We start from the raw sequence: 20,950 nt of genomic DNA, 5'->3' as shown, positions 1-20,950 counted from the left end.
AATTAAAACTAAATCATGTAAAACCCAGTTCATCGCTTCAGTTTCTTCGTTTAGGTTTCAGTTCACCTTAAGAAAAACAAAAACCCTAAACGCAGAGTTCATCCTCAAAATCGCTTCAGATTCAACGCAGAGTTCATCCTCAAACGCAGGTTTCAGTTCATCGCTTCATATTCATCGCTTTCTCATCGTTTCAGTTCATCGCTACTCAAAATCGATTTCTCATCGCTTTCTCAAAATGATTTAATGGTATTGCAGTTGAATGTGACCGGAGCCGTAACGACGTGACCGGGGTTCAGTTTCTTCCAATCAGCTCACCAGACCCTTCGTTACGGCATTGGCTAATATGCATAAGGATTTTCCTTATGCACCATGCATAAGTCAATCTAAGCCATTGGATCATGTTTTTAATCCAATATTAAGTATTGAGTATTAAGTATTGAGTGGTGAGTATTGAGTTTTGAGTAGTGAGTGTTAAGTATTGAGTAATAACAATTGATCTTTAGAATTTGATCTAATGATCCAAGGGTCCATAATAATCTATGCACGGTGCATAGATTTTTATCTATGCACGGTAACTGCACCCCTTCGTTACCTTTCTCTTTTCTCAGGTAATTACATTTCTTCTCTCCCTTAATTCTTTGTTTCAATTAGTTCGGTTTTGATCTGTTGTTTCAATAAGTTGTCTCAATTTGATTCTTCTCAAGGTTTCAATTTATTGTTTTGTTTAGTTTCAAAGTAAAATCTTGTTCACTTCTATTGCTGCAACTCAACACTAGTATACAAAATGTTAACAACTTTTGCGAACTGATATGACAGACACCAGAAAACAATGCTATTAGTATATGATTTGTGTATGTTTTTTTAGTATTTATCATGTGTACTTGCTTCACTGACTTAAACTGAGAGGAAACAAAGATATTTATATGAAAAAAAACCTGAGAGACAAGTTTGAATCACACTCATGATAGATATATTTGGATTGAATCACACTCATATTCATATACTATGAGTATTTATAAGGAAACATAGAAACTGAAGAAAACTGAAAGAGAGTAGAATCAATTTCTGTTTTGGAATAGTTTCAAGTGATAAAGTCTGTTACCATACTCAACCGAATGAGTATTTATAACTCTATTACATAATCAGACATCCGTTTAATTAGCAATTGATCTATTACAGAGTACAGACATCAGGTTATTTGTTAATTAGGTGAGTTTGTTATGGTCGTACCAAAAGATGATACCAATGAATTCTCGTCTTGATCTATTTATTTAGTTGTAGGTTTAATTTATTTTGCATTACAACAATACTTTTGTTTTTTTAGGAAGCATTACAGCAATATTTTTATGACATAAGCAAGTTGGTTTTCAAACTTTATTTACTGACATCCTCTAAAACACATTATGCATGTTTGTAAAACTGATGTTGATTGTGTGTGCCTGATATCGATTTGATTACTTACTATCATTAGCAATGATTCTATTGATGTGTGTTTTGAAATATAAGTGGAAAAGACCATCAATTAAGGATCAGCGCATCACAATAATTGTTATTATGGGACTAAAGGATCTGTCTGGGTAGTTGTAATTCATTTTATTTCTAACTGGATAGTTGTACGTCCAAAAGAATTCATTAGTATTTTAATGTACTTGTGATTCAAAGTCTTTGGTTATAGGCAGTTGCATTATGGAGACCTTTCAGTTAACCAGTATTTCAATGTTATGGGAAGGGGTATTTGATTTTGAGGGAAAATAAGGTGGTTATAAGTGTTATTGTTTTAATTCCTTTATTAAATAAAATCATACTTTCTTTTTCATTTACTATTCTAAACATTTGTGGTTGCAAGCACAAACCATCGATCTCATCATGTTCTGTTCCACTTAAACCAGAGCACTCTCTAGTTTACACAAGTTTAATAAAATGAACTCCTAACATCTCTTAGATGAGGTCATCCCTATCCTAACAAACAGAAGTATATTCTGTACCAGTTTCGTGATTTTTCTGTCTTATCTTTCCTATACAATTCTTGGTTGTTATCTAATAAGTTGGAATTGAATTGTGCATGAAAAAATGACTTGAATGGTATGCGTATGACTTGTTCGAGGTATCAATTTTATCTGGACATGGCTTGATAATTTATGTTTGTTTGGGGCTGTTTTGGAAGCTCCATGCTTTGTATTTGTTAATGCTGAACTGATGCTGGCTCATGGGGCTGTTTTGATTTGATTACTATTTTTTACTTATTACAATTCTTGTTTTAGTATTTGGAACTCTTGTTTATGAACTTAGATTATGGGGCTGTTTTGAGTTGATTACTATTTTGAACTTATTACAATCCAGGATGAGAGGACAATAGTTCCCTCAAGATAGGTTTGAAATCATCCTACATCAAAAATAGAAAACAAACACATTTCAGATTTTAATTCTATTATATATAGCACTTTAGTAAGCCCTTAGTAATTAAGACCGAGACTTGAGAGTGAAACAGCAAAGTACTTTAGGAGTAAGCGCAAGACAACTTATAAAACAAAGCAAACCTGTACAAGGTATGTTTGATGTGGCTGCTTCAGTAAAGTGTATATTTGTGTCGGTAAATCTTTAGCTAACATGTTGCCTCGAAACCAATAGTCAATAAATTGATCCCTAAAATATGTGATATGGAAAGGGCATCAGTACAACAGGACCAAATGTTGTACACAAATAACTTTATAGTAAATTATAATATCTTATCTGTTAACCTTCTAGTTCTCTACAAAAGCCACACAAAGACGTTTTGCACATACAATAAAATTATGATTAAAAAACGAAGTGGAAAACATAGGGTGGTATTATCTTCAACTAATTTTGAAAATGACTGAACAATTCATCTAAAACGAACAACAGTTGGTGATACTTTCCTGCTTGTTCTGTCAGTGGAAACACACAAGTAAAGCAACATCTATAAGTTGTTTCTTATCTATCCATATATTACAGTACTGGATTAATCGCTACCTCTGCCCTGTTATACAAAACCCTTTCTAGAAGCTCGTTTGTCTCCATTTATAAGCCCCCCTTCAATTTCTCTCTTGCATTAATTTTTTTGTATTGTAATACCCTTGATTACTTTAAAACCTCTATCTTGTAAGGACTGAGGGAAATGCAGTGCGATGAGTCCCATTATGTATTATGTAGGTGAACAGTTAGATGTAAAGAATGAGATGATACAAGTCCCAATAAACTTAAGGGAAATTATGAAAAAGTTTTATAAATTGTTAACATTTAATATCGATAGCTAATTTAACCAACGTTCTTAGTCATTGTGAATAAGTTAAAGGGGTCTTATATATAGTGACGAAGGTAGTAAATAATAACCAATAACACATCTGGTTAAATAAATAATGATTTTGTTATACGCTTATGCTAAAATTGATTTTGTTTATACACCACACTTACACACATTTTTTGTCATTAATGTATTACAAGTGACATCTAAAAACTTGATGCATGGTATATTATGTGTGCATCATATATCACTTGTCAAAAATTAATATTGACTGTAAAGATAATGCTAATAAAAACTAAATCAGATAACCTATTCATTAGGGTGATTTTGAATAATAAATTATATGAACTTATTATGATATTAATAATATATTTTTATGTTAACACACATATGTGTGAGTAAGTATAATTTTGCATTTTAAGTAGGACCTTTCAATCCATGCTAAGATCATCGAATATTGAGTTTCACAACAATGCCTCCACCTCTCTTAGTTATAGTCCTACAGGGGGTTTCCCAGTTGTGCACTAAGAACTTCTACTAACTTTAGTTGTGGAAATTTAAAATTCATCTCAATATTGAATTCAAACAAGTGAAAGCAATTAAGAGAGTCCTCCAAAAGAATTAGCTATGACTGGTGGTGAAAATTCATCTCAATATGGTGTGATCATGTTGTTAGAATGACAACATAATCTCCAAGACTCTGGGTTGAAAATATTTGTATTAGTGATTTGGAAATCACTATGACTGGTGGTTGAATCTTTTTTAATTCTGTTTTACGGCTTTTTTTTATAACGAGTCACATGACTTTTTTAATTTTGTTGTATTATACAAATTGCATTTTTTGAAAAGAATCCCTAAATTGGAGTTTCGATTTCTTCCGTCTGAATCGACAAGGACTTCATCATCGTCACGGTTAGATTTCTTATGTTTTAGTTTCGATTCTCTTTACTGCGGTTGATAGTCATCGTTTCTTTGCTATTGTACCATACAAACTTGTATAAGATATTTGACTATGTTTTAGTATGTAGTTTTTTAAATTGCTTTCATGTACAAATTGTGTTGGTTGCGTGTTGTATTCATTTCTGACGCAAAGAGGGTTCCCTGGATTTAATCTTTAGTACTTTGAGAAATAGATAAATCTCTTTGGAAAAGATAAACTTATGTTTGTTTTTAATGTAGACAATGGATCGAAGTTGGATGTATGATAGAGTAAACTCCGATAGGTATGGTTTGAAAGATGAATTTGTTAGTGGAGTTGAAGATTTTGTCAATAAAGCCATGAATCGACCACAATTTTTAGACGAGGGGGATAAGGTGTCCTTGTGTAAAATGCGTCTCCATTCTCTTGAAGACGCCTAATGTGGTCAAACATCACTTGTACAAATATGGTTTTTTGCCCAACTATTATACATGGATTGATCATGGAGAAGCGGATCAAAGTGTGGACATTGATGGTCATTCTAGTAGCGGCGGGAATGCTGGTCGAGATAATACAGGTGATGAAGAACAATTTGATGCAATGAATGAAATGATCTCTGATGTTTTTAGGCCATCTGTTAATGCCCCAAATGTGAATGCTGATATGGAAAACGAAATAGTTAGTGAGGGTGAGGTACCAAATGAAAAAGCTCAACAATTTTATCATGAATTGATCTCTGCAAACCAACCGATTTATGAGGGAGCTTCTGAATCCAGACTATCTATTTCAGTTAAGCTGTTGGCTGCCATGTCTAATTGGAATGTTCCTCAAAAGGCCATGGATTTTTTCTCCCAAATGCTAATCGACGTTTGTCCAACTAAAGGATGCTTACCTGAAAAATATTACCAAGTGAAGAAGTTGGTGTCTAAGTTAGGATTAGAGGTTGAGAAAATTGATTGTTGTGTGAATGGATGCTTATTATATTTTAAAGAAGATAGAACTTTAACTCAATGTAGAGTTTGTGGAGCTGCTAGGTATGTTCCACGAAAGTGTGGAATGGGACAATACAAAGATGTGGCAGTGAAGAGAATGTTCTATTTTCCGATCATTCCTAGGTTACAACGACTCTTTGCTTCAAAGGAATATGCAGCTCAAATGAGATGGCATCGTGAGAACCCCAGCGATCCAAATATTTTACGTCACCCATCTGATGGAAAAGCATGGAAACACTTCGATGAAGTTTATCCCGATTATGCTAGTGACCCAAGAAATGTAAGATTGGGTTTATGTACGGATGGGTTTACCCCTTACATTCAAGCCTCTAGTACTCCATATTCATGCTGGCCGATAATAGTCACACCCTACAATCTCCCTCCCGAAATGTGCATGACCAAACCATACTTGTTCTTGACTTGTCTTGTACCTGGACCGTACAATCCGAAAGCTAAAATAGATGTCTACTTGCAACCTTTGATAGATGATTTGCAACGCTTGTGGAGAGATGGCATTGTGACTTATGATATCTCTATGCAACAACATTTTGTAATGAGAGCGCATTTAATGTGGACGATCAATGATTTTCCAGCATATGGTATGTTGTCTGGATGGGGGACACAAGGTAGATTAGCATGCCCTTATTGCATGGACAGTACAGATGCTTTCACCTTAAGATATGGTGGAAAAAGTTGTTGGTTTGATTGTCATCGTAGGTTTTTACCAATGGATCATCCGTTTAGCAAAAGTAAAAAAATATTTGCAAAAGACACGATTAAGAAAAAAAAACCACCATATATGTTTACCGGCCATGATGTCTGGGAAGCAGTTCGTGATTTTCCAAAAGTTACAGACAGTGATTGGGCCTCCAAATTTCCAGGGTATGGCAAAAAACATAATTGGATCAAAAGAAGTATATTTTGGGATCTTCCATATTGGAAGGACAACTTGTTAAGGCACAACCTTGATGTGATGCACATAGAGAAACATGTATTTGATAATGTGTTTTACACTGTCATGAATGATCCTACAAAACAAAGGACAATGAGAAAGCAAGATTGGATTTACCTCTTAACTGTTTACGCGGGGATTTAGATATGGTTACTCTACCTAATGGAAAGATGGCTAAGCCAAAGGCAAAATTTTCTTTGACATCTGAAGAGGCAAAGTTAGTATGTAGATGGATTAAGGAACTAAAAATGCCCGATGGTTATGCCTCGAATCTTTCTAGGTGTGCTGATGTCACCAAGGGTAGGATGAAGGGGATGAAAAGCCATGACTGTCATGTTTTCATGGAGTGTTTGCTTCCAATTGCTTTTCGTTCCTTGCCTCCCGAGATATGGAAGCCGCTAACTGAGTTAAGTCATTTTTTCAAAGATTTGTGTTGTAATACGTTGAAGTTGGAAGACCTTGTTAGGTTGGAACAGAACATTACCATCATCATATGCAAGCTTGAAAGAATTTTTCCTCCAGGTTTCTTTGACTCAATGGAACATCTCCCGATTCACCTACCTAATGAAGCAATCCTTGGTGGTCCTGTGCAATATCGTTGGATGTATCCATTTGAAAGGTAAATGATGTTTAACTTTTGTAGATTATTTTAATTAAAAAACATCTTTTAATCTTTTAATGTGTAGATTTATGGGAGACTTCAAGCGTTCGGTGAAAAATAAATCTAGGGTTGAAGGTTCAATATGCACTGCCTACTTGCACCGTGAAACTACTCATTTTTTCTCTCACTATTTCAAGACCTTTAGTTTGTTTCCAAGTACAAGTTTAAGGAATGATCCTCGACCAGATCATGAGAATTCCCAACCAACACTTTCAATTTTTAGCAAATGTGGCCATCCTAGTGGAAAATCTCGTGACTATTGGGTGATTGATAAGGAATGGAAGTCTACTCACGTGCACGTCCTAATCAATTGTGACGAGGTTAAACCGTATCTCGAGTAAGTACATTTTTGTAATACAACTGTGTTGTTGTCAACCCTTTTGGAAATATATACTCATAAATTTAATGGCCGGTGTCAGAATGTTCATGCAATATCATTCTATCAATGAGGATGATGCTTCTGGTCTTATACACGAGCAATTTCCTTCATGGCTAAAGGACTATGTTAGTATATTTCTCACCATTTATATTATGTGGTTGACAATAAACTATCTCTAAGGTTAGATGTATTTTTTAGGTGAACGATGAGAGGAATGGAACAACTAGTCCACACCTGAAGGCATTAGCTCTTGGTCCTAATCCGAAGGCAACATCATGGAACATATACTTTGTTAATGGGTACAAGTTTCACACTCAAGAATGGAGTCATGGTAAAAAGACTACTAATTGTGGGGTATATGTTAAAGGTCTTACAAATGGAGGAGAAAACGATTTTTATGGCATCATCCAACGTATCCTTCAATTGGAATACATTGGCTTTAGCAACAAGATTGCTCTATTTTATTGTGATTGGTTTGATCCAACAAATAATAGTGGCACAAAAGTTATTACTGAGTACAATATTGTTGACATTAAGATGAATAAGCGATATCGTCAGTATGACCCGTTCATTCTTGCACAAGAAGCAAAACAGGTGTATTATGTCCCTTATCCAGAAACGTGTAGAAATATGTGTGGATGGTGTTCAGGAATCACCACAAAACCAAGGGGTTATGTCGAGATAGACAACACCGTGGATGAAATACCTTATCAATCCGAAGATATGTTACCAGTTGTGCCTATTACAGAAGTTGAACAAATACGTGGTTTAGCCGATGGGGGGTTAATTGACGACGAGGTCGAGATAACAATGACAACTGACCAATGACTCAAGATTAAGAGAACCTTTTATCTTGTGTTTCTATATTTTTATTTTGTTGGTTAGTAGAGATTTGAAAGGACATTTTAAGAGAGATAAGTAGTTCATAATCTTTTCATGTATTGGTTTCTTTGTATTAAATTTTGTTTAATTGTAGGACTTGATGCCGCAATTCCATTTACTAAATTTTGTTTAATTGTAGGACTTGTTTAATTGTGGATCATGCTGTCGCAATTCTATTTACTACATTTAATTTAATTATAGGACTTGTTTAATTGTGGTTCCTATTGCGAAAATGTTATGATATACTAATGATCTGATATACTAAGTGTATACTTATGATGTGATATGTGAAAATGTTATATATAAAATTTTATTGTTGGCAGCTTTATAGTTAGCTTCTATTCAAATGACTGGACAAAACGGAAAGAGAAAAGCACCATCGAGCACGACTAAGTAAGATGGCTTTATCTTTTCACTAGTTGGTTTCTTTGCTATTTAATATTTTTTGGTGCATTTTTGCTAATGTTATTCATAATGTTACTTGTGTACAAAAGTTTTGTTGACAGGTTATGCCGTCAACAACAAATTCCACCTGGAAGTATTGCTATAAAGAATTCTTGCATGGTCCATATGAAACCTGGTTCAAAGAACCCACCACCACCACCACCACCACCTACTCAGAGAAAACATCCACCACCGATTCAGACAACTAAAACACCACCACCGATTCAGACAAATCCAACACCACCACCTTGGCAGCCTCCATCAAAGACCTTGAAAACCCCAACACCGTCTCCTTCCCACCCTACTTCAAAGACTCAGAAAAACCCACCACCACCACCAATTCAGACAACCCCAACACCCTCTCCTTCCCATCCTACTTCAACGAATCAGACAAACCCAACACCACCACCAATTCAGACAAACCCAACACCGCCACCTACTGATCAGCCTCAACCATCAATCCCGACTTCTGAGGAATTCAGATTCATTCCTACCCCGGGATATACTCATCGTGTTTTACAAAGTCCTCCCCGTCACTCCAGAGAAGAGGGCATTCAAGAAGAGGGGGACCAAGCAATTTCTAATGAGGAACAAGAAGAACAAGTTGATGGGCAAAGACCGAAGATCTATATTGTGGAAGATACTGCGTAAGCACACTTTAAATAAATTACCTTTGTTGACCATTACATAAGTGTGTAGTTTGTGTTTATATTAATTGTTTCTAATATTTAGAAATTGTTAAGTTTCAGTCTAATCACCACATAAAAAATAATCAAACATCCTATGGTAGGAGTGATTAATTTGGGGCAACTTAACACCGATACTGTTCATATATCATGACAATGTACAAAGTTTCTATAACTTTGCAGCATGACATATTCTGAGTTACTGACTATTCTACATATGTTTGTATTTCACTTTTCACATGATAGAAGGGATTTTATAAATGCTTTTGATGGTTGAGTATGTGAATGAGTTTTGATAGTTATGAAGGAGGGTAGTGTATTTATAGTCTCAAGAGTTTCTTGGAATCTATTTTGTTGAGAAGTGGTTGTTAAATGATGGGGTCCATGAGATGAGAGATCACATGAAATCTCCTTTTGATATCTCTATCAAGGACAATAAGCTCAATAAGAGTGCATATGTACACCACACATTTTGTAGATCACTCACTTGGATGCCAAATGAGATAGGAAGGTTCAAATTAGTGCTTAACTTATGGCCACTCAAGTATTTGTAGACATGTGCCATGTTCTCTTCATATTGCTAACACGGCTCAATGTCGACACATAGTAGCAAAAATCATCTTAAGGATGACTTTTAAGCCAATTAGTGGCTACAAACAAATCATGTATGTTAGGAGGCAACAATGGAACCTGTATCAAAGGATTGGTTGGTCAGAAGTCATCCTAACTAGAAGATAGTAGTAGTACTTGTGGATCCAAAACAACCTCGTGTTCTTAAAGTGATCTCTCATAAAATAAATTAAAAACTTAAATTTCTAAAAATTCAAATTCCTTTTATTTCATCAAGAAATCGCACACACCAATTACACTACAAAGAGAAAAGAAATAGGATCATTGATAGCTTCTGAAAACAATTTATAACTCACTAGAAAGTTGTTTTATTTTATTTTATAGCCTATACATCAATACATATATGATTAACACTTAAAACTATAAGAGTTTAATTACATTGTTTATCTAAACAGGCCCTACCATTAAAGCATAGAAATAAAAAACTTCCCTTTTTTAGCATCAACAAAAGCATCAAGTTTCTTTGATTACTTGCACCTAATAATACAGGTTAAAACTTAAACAGAACCATTAATGACCACAAGATAACCAAACCCATTAAGACATGTTCATAAATTCTTTTCAGCTTAATTTTATAAGCTTCTCAGAATAGTTTAAAGAAACTTTGAAAATAAGGTCATCCATAAACACTCATACAATAAGCACTTAGGATTTTCTTAGATTGGTATATTTGAGGTTATCTACTGAACCAAGCTCTTGTAAGCTCTTGTGCAGATAAGAACTATGGTGTGTTACGACATGAAGCATGATGCAGTACCTTAAACATGTTTTATGGAGAATCCATCTGTTGAATCAGTCAGAAACAAACTATAAAAGCTAGTTCAAGGAATTTAGTTAAAGACAACATGAATTATGTGACAACGGGTCATTTGCAATTCTGATTGCAACTTTATTTTCATAATCACTATATTGTTTGATATTTTTCTGCTTGCACATGTTTCACTGACCTTGAGGACTAATGTACTATCAAAGCTAGTTCAAATTGCCTGACAAGCTGTTGATTGATTGGTTATTTTAAATCTGCTATAGGATCATACAAGTGAATATTGATCATGAGTTTTAATCATGTTTTGTTCTTGATATGTTTGATTGGTTAATTTAATTTGTAGGTTAAGTCTAGGAGATCTTGTTGCCGAAATGTGTAGAAAAGTTATAGAAAAGCTTTACCGGGGTACTTTTTTTAATTATAGTGAGCTTAAACGCGAGAAAAGAGACAAAGAGAGAAAGGAATGGTTCAACATGTTTAAAGTAAGAAATGTAAATTCTTCCTTACTAGTTTGATTATAATGTATATTTGAGTTTAATTTATTATTTGTATATTTTGTCAGTCGCTTGTAAGCTGGGACCGTTGCGATGATGCTAAAATGGAATACTTGTTTCATCAAAGATGTGCTGCACGACTACGCGATATATTGCAAAAGGCTAAAGAGAAAGCATGCAAGCCGCCTTGGATGGGTGTAGATACATGGAAGTTTCTTCTTGAGAAGTGGCAGACAAAAGATTTCAAAGATGTCTCCAAACAAAATAAGACTAATCGATCATCAAGTAGAGGTGGGGCAGTCCATACGTCTGGCCGTAAAGCTCACCATGATGTTGCACTTGAATTGGTATGTATTATATTTGTAATTAAAATGCGTTAGTATAATTATATCCAATATACATGACTATATATATTGTCTTTAATTATAGGCTAAAAAACTCAAGCGACCCGCACATCCGGATGAGCTCTTCATTGCCACCCATAAAAAGAAGAATGGGGAGTGGGTTGACGAGCGTGCAACGACAACACATGTAAGTTCATTAAGGCTTCAAAATTGTTCCTTGCTAGAGTGTTCAAACCAAGTAGTATATCTTTTAATAGGAAACATAATTGTTTCCCTTTGTTTAGTTTCGTTCAACGGGCCGGCGTTCGTGTTTCCGGTGCTGAGAATTTACCTTCCTTATGACTCCGAATTAGGAAACAAAATTTTCTTAGTATAGTTGTTATTTGTTGAGAAATTGATATATTGAAATGTGGATAGCAGCAGCACATTGAAATGTTATTTGTTGAGAATTTGCTATATTGAAATTGATATATTGAAATTGTTATTTGTTGAGAATTTGCTTAGTATATTGAAATGTTGAGAAACAGAATTTACCTTCCTTATTAAGTCTTCAGTGCTGTAGATAGCAGCAGCACTAAAATGTGGAAAGGAAAATTTATCAGTTTATCAGTTTATTCAGTTGATAATTTATGTGCCATAAAATGGAAAGGAAAATTTGAGCATGTCTTGGAACCTTATGAAATGTATTAGGAAAATTTGAATGTGTACATTTCTGTTTTTTGCATTTCTGATTATGATGTATTCATTCTTTGACACATTAATCTTATGTTGTATAGGAAACATATGTGAGTAGTCTTACACAAGCCACACAAACTGGTATTGATGTGGATGGATCAACAAGAATACAAATGTGGACAGACGTTGCCGGAGGTAAAACACGGGGTCGGTGTTATGGAGTTGCACAACGTAAGAGATGGAGTGAGCTTTTTGACACAAGTGTCTGTTACAAACCCCAATAGAGAAGCAGATAGCAAAGCCATTGAGGCTGCCAGAGCTGAAGCTGCCGCTGCACGTGAAGAGGCTGCCAGAGCTGAAGCGGAAGCTGCACGAGCTAATGCGCGGACAGATGAATTGGCAAAGCAATTTGAAGATCTTAGGAAAATGTTTGAAATGTTTCAGTCTTGTCAGCCGGGTTCTTCTAGTGCTCCTTCGAGTGAACATGCTCATTATAACTACTCGGTACTTTTACTACTTCTTTGACTTCTTTTTAATAAGCTTGATCTGAATAAATTATGCACTAGTCATGTTTGCTGCATACATAGCTATATTGCTGCATTTACTTCTGTCATATCACATCTTATGCTTTCGTTGGGTTTCTTATACAAATTATATGTGAGCCTTTGAGTCTGCACGATAAATTATTCTGTATTCAACACACTTGCAGATGATAGTAAGCACTGAACATAGTGACTGAAAAAGAAAAAGTATATATATACTACCTTTTGTAGTTGTTGGTTATTTTAATTACGCATAGTGAATGAAATTAACTAAAGTATATCCACCTTTCACGTTCTGAACCACATTCAAAGCAATTAATGTAACATTTTCAATTTATTGAGTTTTTTTGAGTTGTCAATAGCAGACATAAATGGTCCTAATTTTTACTAATTAAATGTTGCAGGAGGATGAGGAGGATGGGGAAGATGATGTTGCTGATGATCATGATCAAAACAAGTAGGATGAGGAAGATGTTGCGGGAGGATGTGTTATGATTAACCTTATGTCTAGTTTGACTTATAAGTATACTTATTTTGATACACATTGACTTGTGTTAGGACTGTATTATTTTGGTAACCTTATGTATTAGGATTATGTTATTTTGTGGCAACTGATAGGATTGTGTTATTTTGGTAACCTTATGTGTTAGATTATAGGCTAAATTACAATTTTGGTCCTCTTATTTTGGCCAACTCATGAAATCAGTCCCCCTATTTATTTTTTAAACAGTTTTGGTCCCCATGTCCATTTTTTATTCAAAAAACACTGTTGTGTATTATTTTTTAGATATGTAACATACTTTTATTGACTTGGAATAAGAAATATTAATTATTGACGATGTTTTCCTCCTTTAATCGTCTTCTCTGATCGTCATCTTTTTCTCTCAGCTTGCTCGTTCATCTCTTTCATTCTCCAAAAAACGCTCTCTACGTTCTCTCTCGTTCGAAAAGTATCACATGAATACAAAAAACTGAAAAAATCAACATTTTTTGGACGAAAAATGGACATGAGGGACCAAAACTGTTTAAAAAATAAATAGGGGGACTGATTTCGTGAATTGGCCAAAATAGAGGGACCAAAACTGTAATTTAGCCTAGATTATAAGTAATGTATCACTATGAAGATTTATTAGCATTGTATCGTATATTGCAATTTATTGTTTTTATTTCAAAACGATTAAATTATATTTATTAATAGTATTGTATCATATTTAATAATTTATAGGTGTAATCAAAAATTATAAAATATAGGTGTCACCAAAAATTGGTCAGACCCAAAAGAGAAAAAAATAGCGTAATAAAAAAAAGAATAGCTGGGAACCAAAAAAAAATAGCGTCGGCCTAAACCGACGCTAATAATAAAACAATTTTTTTCCATCTAGGAGACAGCCAATAGCAAATGGACATGTTGCTTAATGTAGCGACGCCCATAACCGACGATAACGATGAAATACAATATCAAAAAGGGGAGCTAATCATGAACGACCACGTGGCACACCGTAGCGTTGCATAAAACCGACGCTAATGGTGTAACCGTAGACCTCTGGAGCATGTTTAGTGTCCCACTTAGCGTGGCTTAATGCCGACACTAGTGGTAGCGTCGGCCCATCACTACCTTTGCTTCGGGGTTTAGAATGACAGCCCCGACTCCGACGCTAGGCCGACGCTAAGCGTTTGTAGCTTCGGTTTTTGGTCAATTAGCGACGGCTTTTGGCCGACGCTAAATTGCTGTTTTCTTGTAGTGAATGAAATTTTACGTGGTGTCTAAAAAATCTATGGGATGCATTGAGAAATCGTCCACCATGTTTGGAGGTATTTTTTACGTAGTCGCCATTCTATATGGCGCCACCTACTTTTTAAAAAAATCAGTTAATATTTTAATATCTGATCTGCAGGTAAATTCAAGTAAATTTGTAAGTAACAGTAAATCCACGGGTTATTGAATTTAAAAAAAAAAAGAGGCGCAATATAGAATGGTCAAACATGGTTATTGAGGTAATATTTTTGAAATATGAGTTACTTATAAATTTTTTAAAAAAATTGATTATTATAAAAAAATCTTCGATACCCATTCTCAAAATTTTTAATACCTTTTATTAATTTTATTTTTCAAATTTTTTATAACTTTAATTTCATTAAAAAATTAAGGTGAAAATTTAAAAATAACACAATTCACAATAAAATATTAATTAATAAATTAAATAATTAACGATTAAATATAATGATTAATTTTAAAAAAAAATTGACAAAAATTGCTATTACTTTTAGAAAATAGTTAAATTTGCAGCAAAATCCGCAGGAAACTTTCCTGCGGATTTTGTATAACAGTTTGGTTTTAATAAAATTGATATCTGCAGCAAAATTCGCAGGATACTTTCCTGCAGATTTACCTGCGAATTTTGCATTATATTTTCATGTTTGAAATATATAAATCGTAGCAAAATCCGCAGGTATTCCTGCGGAATTTTCTGCCAATTCTTGAACCGTAGGAAAAAAAATTTGTTTAAGAAAGTCCCAGGAAATTCCGCAGGTAAACCTGCGAAATATTTTTCGCAGGTAATACGTGTATTTCTAGTAGTGTTAGTCTACCGATATATCATGTTGAACAAAAATTACTAGTTAATGATGATTTATACTCACAAGGTGTCTCAGAATGAAGAACAGATGGACCTTCATAACTCGGCATTTTAACTTTCTTTGATCAATTGCTTATTGAAAACAAAAAAAAACTTTCTTTGAATTTGAACAACAACAACCCATTCAATTGAATCACCACAAAATTCTTACTCAAATTTCTCTACAATTACAAATAAACAATATGTTCATTCTAGAGAACTTGTATTTCTAGACCACAAAATATACATATTGAAGTGTAAGATATAACGTGGAGGATGACAAGTTAAATTCTCTTTAAGAAAAACTTATTTCAAAATAAGATAGCTTAGTAATAAGTAGGGAAAGTATAATATTTTAGTGAATAATTTTAAAAAATTGGTAATTTAGTGGAAGAATTCTTATCCGGTCATTTGAATTTGAGTGTCTTGGGCGAATTAAAAGAGTGGTGCCCTTATAATTTTTTTTACCAATAAATACATAAAGATAAAAGAAATAATTGGATAAAAAATACATTTTCATTTTATATTGTGCAAAAAGAATACATATATAGATCTTTGAATCAATGTTATAATACACCAAAACATAAACCAGTTTAAAGAGACTTATTCTTCTTCTTTTTCTTCCTTTTCTTCTTGATCCAATCTTTTTTCTATAAATAAATTGACCAAACTTTAAAGTTATTTAAATATCATCCTCTTAGAATTTTTGTTGCAAAATCATTAATAATTCGTTCATAACCAAGGTTCTTCAAAAAATTATTTTCAATTGAAATCAACGCAAGACTATTTAATCTATCTCTTGATATAGTAGATCTCAAATAAGATTTTAATAATTTTAATTTAGAAAAACTTCTTTCAACAGATGAAACACTTATAGGAATAGTCAATATTATTCTATGAAACAAATAGCATCTTATGAAAATTGATAGAGTACATTGTCTTTCACTTTCTCTATCAATTTTTTATTCTTTTTAGATCCTTCTTTTCTACACAAACGTATATTGCAAGGAATTTTATCCCATTTGAATAGTTACGTTCTTAACAAAAATCTTCCTAAAACAAATGAAGTCAAAATGATCGTAAGAAACATACTCGAATTATTCTGTCTTGAATTGGTTTTGCAGTGGTGTCCTCTAACTCCAATTTTCTTGTTGAATTGACGGTGGACACTTATGCTTTTCCAGAAAGATGAAAGGTTATAATTATATTGAGATTTGAAAAATTAGAAAGAACACAAATTCATAAACTAGGGTAACCTTACGTGACTTGTGACTTTTGAGTCTTAAAGAGTTAGAAATATGTCTTTTCAATGATTCAAATTTCCTATATCATTACTTTAAGTTTATTTCTCCAATTAGACTTTTTAGTTGATAAAATTATAGATATATTAATATTAATTGATTTTATTTTAGGGGAATTAATTGATCTTATTCTACTCTATATTTTACTTAAGGAAAATTACATTAATTTTTACTTCATAGTGCCCCTGTAATTTTGTTAGCCAATATTTTTTTAAAAAAATTCTCTTTTTAAGTAGAAAAAAATTGTTAGCCAAGAGTAAGTGTTGAATACTTACTCCAAATTTTAACCATTGATTATCATTAATCTAACGGCTGTAATTAATTTTTTTATGTAGAAAAAAATTTCTACAAATAATTATATTAAAATTATGGTGCTCTGGGCTGCCGCCCCGCGACCCCGTGCTCTGGGCCAGCACTGATGATACTGGTTTCTCTGTCCATTAATAACAATAATAATGTGCAAATACAATTTCTTCTCTATTTCCATTGCTAGCGTCAAGTCTCAATCTTTGTTATCTCTATCACTCTATTTCCATTGGTAAGGAAAAATTTAAAATGACATAATTCAAAAACGACGGCTCACATTTTATTCGGGTTGGACTTAATCTAACAAGAAAGAAAGAAAAGAGGTAATTCAAACAGCAAAATTTTGTATTTAATCTAACAAATTGAGAAAATATATACACTTGCTTTGTCTATAGCATTGCAAATTGCCCTCCAAGAAACTTTATCATCTTAGAAATCTACCTTCTGAACAATCCCATAATGAATCTAAAGAGAAAAGAAAACATGAAAGAGCCTGATGGTGGAAGTCTTGAAACAATAAAATATTGCAATCAAGATGACAAAACTATCACACAGAGTATTTACAATTGTTTGGAGTCTTGAAATTCAACACATAAATAAAAGTATAAAACAGTTTCTTTTCTTCATTTCATAAAATTACACTTGAGATATCAAAAACATTCTTTTAGTAGTTTCAAGAAAATTATATCTATGAAACATGGACACATAAAAACAAAAAGTTCATATAACATAAAACAAATGAAAACATTAAAAAGATACATTTTTTTTTTTTAATAAAATACACATCATAATAAAATTTAAAGAGTGATTATAACACCAAATCAAGTGATGATGAACAAAGTCAAAGTTCGGATTGAAAACTATTATTTTAGTAAGTTAAATTACTTCTAGGGTCCTTTAATTTATTTAAATGTAACAACTTGATCCTTTATGTTATTTTTGCTTCATAATGGTCCTTTAAGTTACCTAACGTCCTCAATGTTGGACTTGGTCAAATGTCATGTTAAAAAAAGATGATGTGTCCATTAAGTTGCTGATGTGTCCAGTCCTATGTGTCCACTCCTATATGCTGACTATTCTTTTATGTTTAAAAGTCATTCTTTTACATTCCACTTCTAAAATAGAAGGTCAGAAGGTGAAGAAATTAGAACGTCACGCAGAAGGTAAAGAAAGTAGAAGGTCAAGCAGAAGGCGAAGGTGCTCGCAGACGACGACGGAGCTGAAGGTGACGCAAGAGCATTGCTGAGGTATGTATCCCATATTCTAAACTGATTGTTGTTGAATGTGTGTCTGTCGTTGATAATAGCAATGTTAGGGTTTGATACTCATTAGGTTGTTGGGTGTGTGTGTTGTTGACGTTAGCAATGTTAGGGTTTGATACTCATTAGGTTGTTGGGTGTGTGTGTTGTTGATGTTCTTAGGTCAATCTGGACATGGATGAGTTTTATGTTGATTTCCATCATGGGGGATTTTTCGTTGGTGATAAGTATGAACAAGGGGAAGTGTCGAACTAGAAATGTGATGGTGATAAATGGAGTTACTTTGAGATTTTGGGGGTTGTTAATGAGATGGGATATCCAGGGGTGCTTATCAAACTGAAGAGCTAATAAGTGAGGATGACATGAGTAGTGATTATTCAGATGAGAGTGGGAAGGTAAAGTATCCATCATTTGTTCCTCCTAAGAAGTTCAATGACTATAAGTGGGTGTTAGGAAGCTTGTTTTCAACAAGGGAAGAGTTCAAGGAAGCTGTGTCAAGTTATGCTGTTCACAATGGTAGGGATTTAAGATACCTGAAGAATGATAAGACTAGGGTCAGAGTGGGTTGCAAGGAAGGTTGTGGATGGGTGGCTTTGTGTTCTAAATTGCCACATAAGGATACTTGGCAATTAAGAACATTAAATGATAATCACACTTGTAGTAGAGAGTAAAATGTTAGGATGTTTAATACAAACTTGCTAGGGAAGAAGTTGTATTCAATAGTTAGAATTAACCCCAATGTAAAACTGACTGCTATTTGTGATAAAGTACATGAAAAATGGAATGCTGGAGTGAATAGGATGAAAGATTACAGGGCAAGAAAGGCAACATTAGATATGGTTGAAGGGTCTTTCAAGGAACAATATAGAAGACTTTATGACTATACACATGAGCTACTGAGATCTAACCCAAACAACACCATCAAGATCAATGTCCAAGCAACTGATGTGGATCCTACTGAGATTGAACAACAACCAGAAGATCATGTTATCAGGCCATTACTACCAAGTTTCCATAGACTTTATATGTGCCTTGAAGCTTGCAAGAAAAGTTACCAAGTTTGTAGACCAATAATAGGAACAAATGGATGTTTTCTCAAGGGCAATTATGGTGGACAGATTCCTGTAGCAGTTGGGAGAGATCCTAATGATCAAATGTTGTCCATTGCAATGGCTATAGTTGAAGCTGAGACAAAGGATTCTTGGGCATGGTTTTTTGACCTGCTAGTTAGAGACTTGGGAAGACCAGAAATATGTAAGAAATTTACTTTCATTTCAGATCAGCAGAAGGTAACATTATTGTCTTAACTTTTTTTGCTTTGTAACAATTCAATCCTTTGTGTTTTAAAAATGTAACATATTAAATCCTTTCAAAGTGTAACACTGTTTGTTCATTACATGATTAGGGACATTTACCTGCAATAGAGGAGTTATTGCCTGGAGTTGACCAGAGATTCTGTGTTAGACATCTATATAGCAACTTTAGAAAAAGGTTTCCAGGCAAGCAATTGAAGGAATTAATGTGGAGGGCATCAAAGGAAACCTATCCCCAAGCATGGGAAAGGGAAATGAGGGAGATGAGAAAGGTTAATGAGGAAGCATACAAGCATTTGTTGAAGACTCCTCCTAGAAAGAAGGCAAGAATTCTCAAGGTTTTTTATAGCAAGGTAATTCAAATGACACTTCATAAATGACATTAATTCTGAAACACTATACTCATATAATCCTCATTTTTTCAGGTTATCAGGCAACATGATTTATGAAGTGAGGCATACTAGTGTGACTGGGGAAAAATTCACAGTTGACCTCAATAAGTTTGAGTGCTCTTGTAGGAGTTGGATGCTGACTGGGATTCCATGCCACCATGCATTGTCTTGCATCCTCAGTAGATCTGAAGATCCTACTGAGTACATTCCTTCCTGGTTTAGGAAGGAGACATACCAAGCTTGCTATGCACCTTTGATATATCCAACAAATGGGGAGAACTTGTGGGAATTGACACCATAGCCTGACATTCTTCCTCCCCCATCCAGAAGGGCACCTGGGAGGCCAAAAAAGAGAAGAAATAGAGATGCTGATGAAAAGAGGAAGGATACTACAACTGTTTCTAGAAAGGGATTGCCAAATAAATGCTCAACATGTGGTCTATCTGGACATAACAAATCATCATGTCCATCTGCACCAAGACAGTCCAACAATGCAACCACTGCACAATCTCAAAGTACCACCACTATCCCCACCCAAACTCCTGTTAGAACAAGATTTGTTCTGATCAATATTCTTAGTTTTGATGATAAAAATGTATATGAATTTTGTATGAGATAATGTGGTACTCTAATACTATGCAATTTCCATTTCAAGAATTATATAAAGAGTATGCACAAAATCAGCGCAAGAAACACTGACTCAGAAGGTTCAGCATGCAACATCAGAACATGGTCTGGCAAGACATCAGAAGATGGTCAAGCAGAATCAGAACATGGTATATGGAAGCATCAGAAGAACTTGAGATCAGAAGCAGAAGCACTGAAGTTCTCATGGTATCATGCTAAGAAGCACTTCAAGGTCAGAAGACAAGAAGATGCTTTGCACCAAGTTGTTTGACTTTGATAATATTCAAACGTTGTTTACACAAACATCAGATCAGAAGCAAGTACAAGATGGCAGGCTACGCTGACTGACAAAAGGAACGTTAGAAGCTATTAAAGGCAACGTCAGTAGACACAGCGAAATCAAGGCTCGAGGTAGTTGACAAAAGAGTGAAACATTAAATGCAATGGTGTACGGATTACGCAAAGCATTAAATGCTCCCAACGGCCATCTTCTCAAACGCCTATATATT

At 34.1% G+C, this 20,950-nt stretch overlaps 1 protein-coding gene and 1 long non-coding RNA gene across 2 annotated transcripts; both read left to right on the top strand.

Moving 5' to 3' along the window:
- Positions 1-17: 17 nt before the first annotated feature.
- Positions 18-9,134, top strand: LOC131593230 (uncharacterized). Its single transcript, XR_009280801.1, has 3 exons — positions 18-149; positions 256-4,174; positions 8,371-9,134. It is a non-coding gene; the product is annotated as an uncharacterized LOC131593230 (long non-coding RNA).
- A 9,337-nt stretch (positions 9,135-18,471) lies between these two features.
- LOC131659683 (uncharacterized) lies at positions 18,472-19,997 on the top strand. Its single transcript, XM_058928840.1, has 4 exons — positions 18,472-18,766; positions 18,878-19,398; positions 19,515-19,775; positions 19,941-19,997. Exons 1-4 carry the CDS (start codon positions 18,472-18,474, stop codon positions 19,995-19,997), a joined length of 1,134 nt encoding a protein of 377 aa, XP_058784823.1.
- Positions 19,998-20,950: the final 953 nt, after the last annotated feature.

This window comes from Vicia villosa, linkage group LG3, assembly GCF_029867415.1.
Source record: "Vicia villosa cultivar HV-30 ecotype Madison, WI linkage group LG3, Vvil1.0, whole genome shotgun sequence".
In the NCBI taxonomy this organism is placed as follows: domain Eukaryota; kingdom Viridiplantae; phylum Streptophyta; class Magnoliopsida; order Fabales; family Fabaceae; genus Vicia; species Vicia villosa.
Note: the sequence above shows the minus strand (reverse complement) of the source record. Positions and strands in the feature narration are given on the sequence as shown.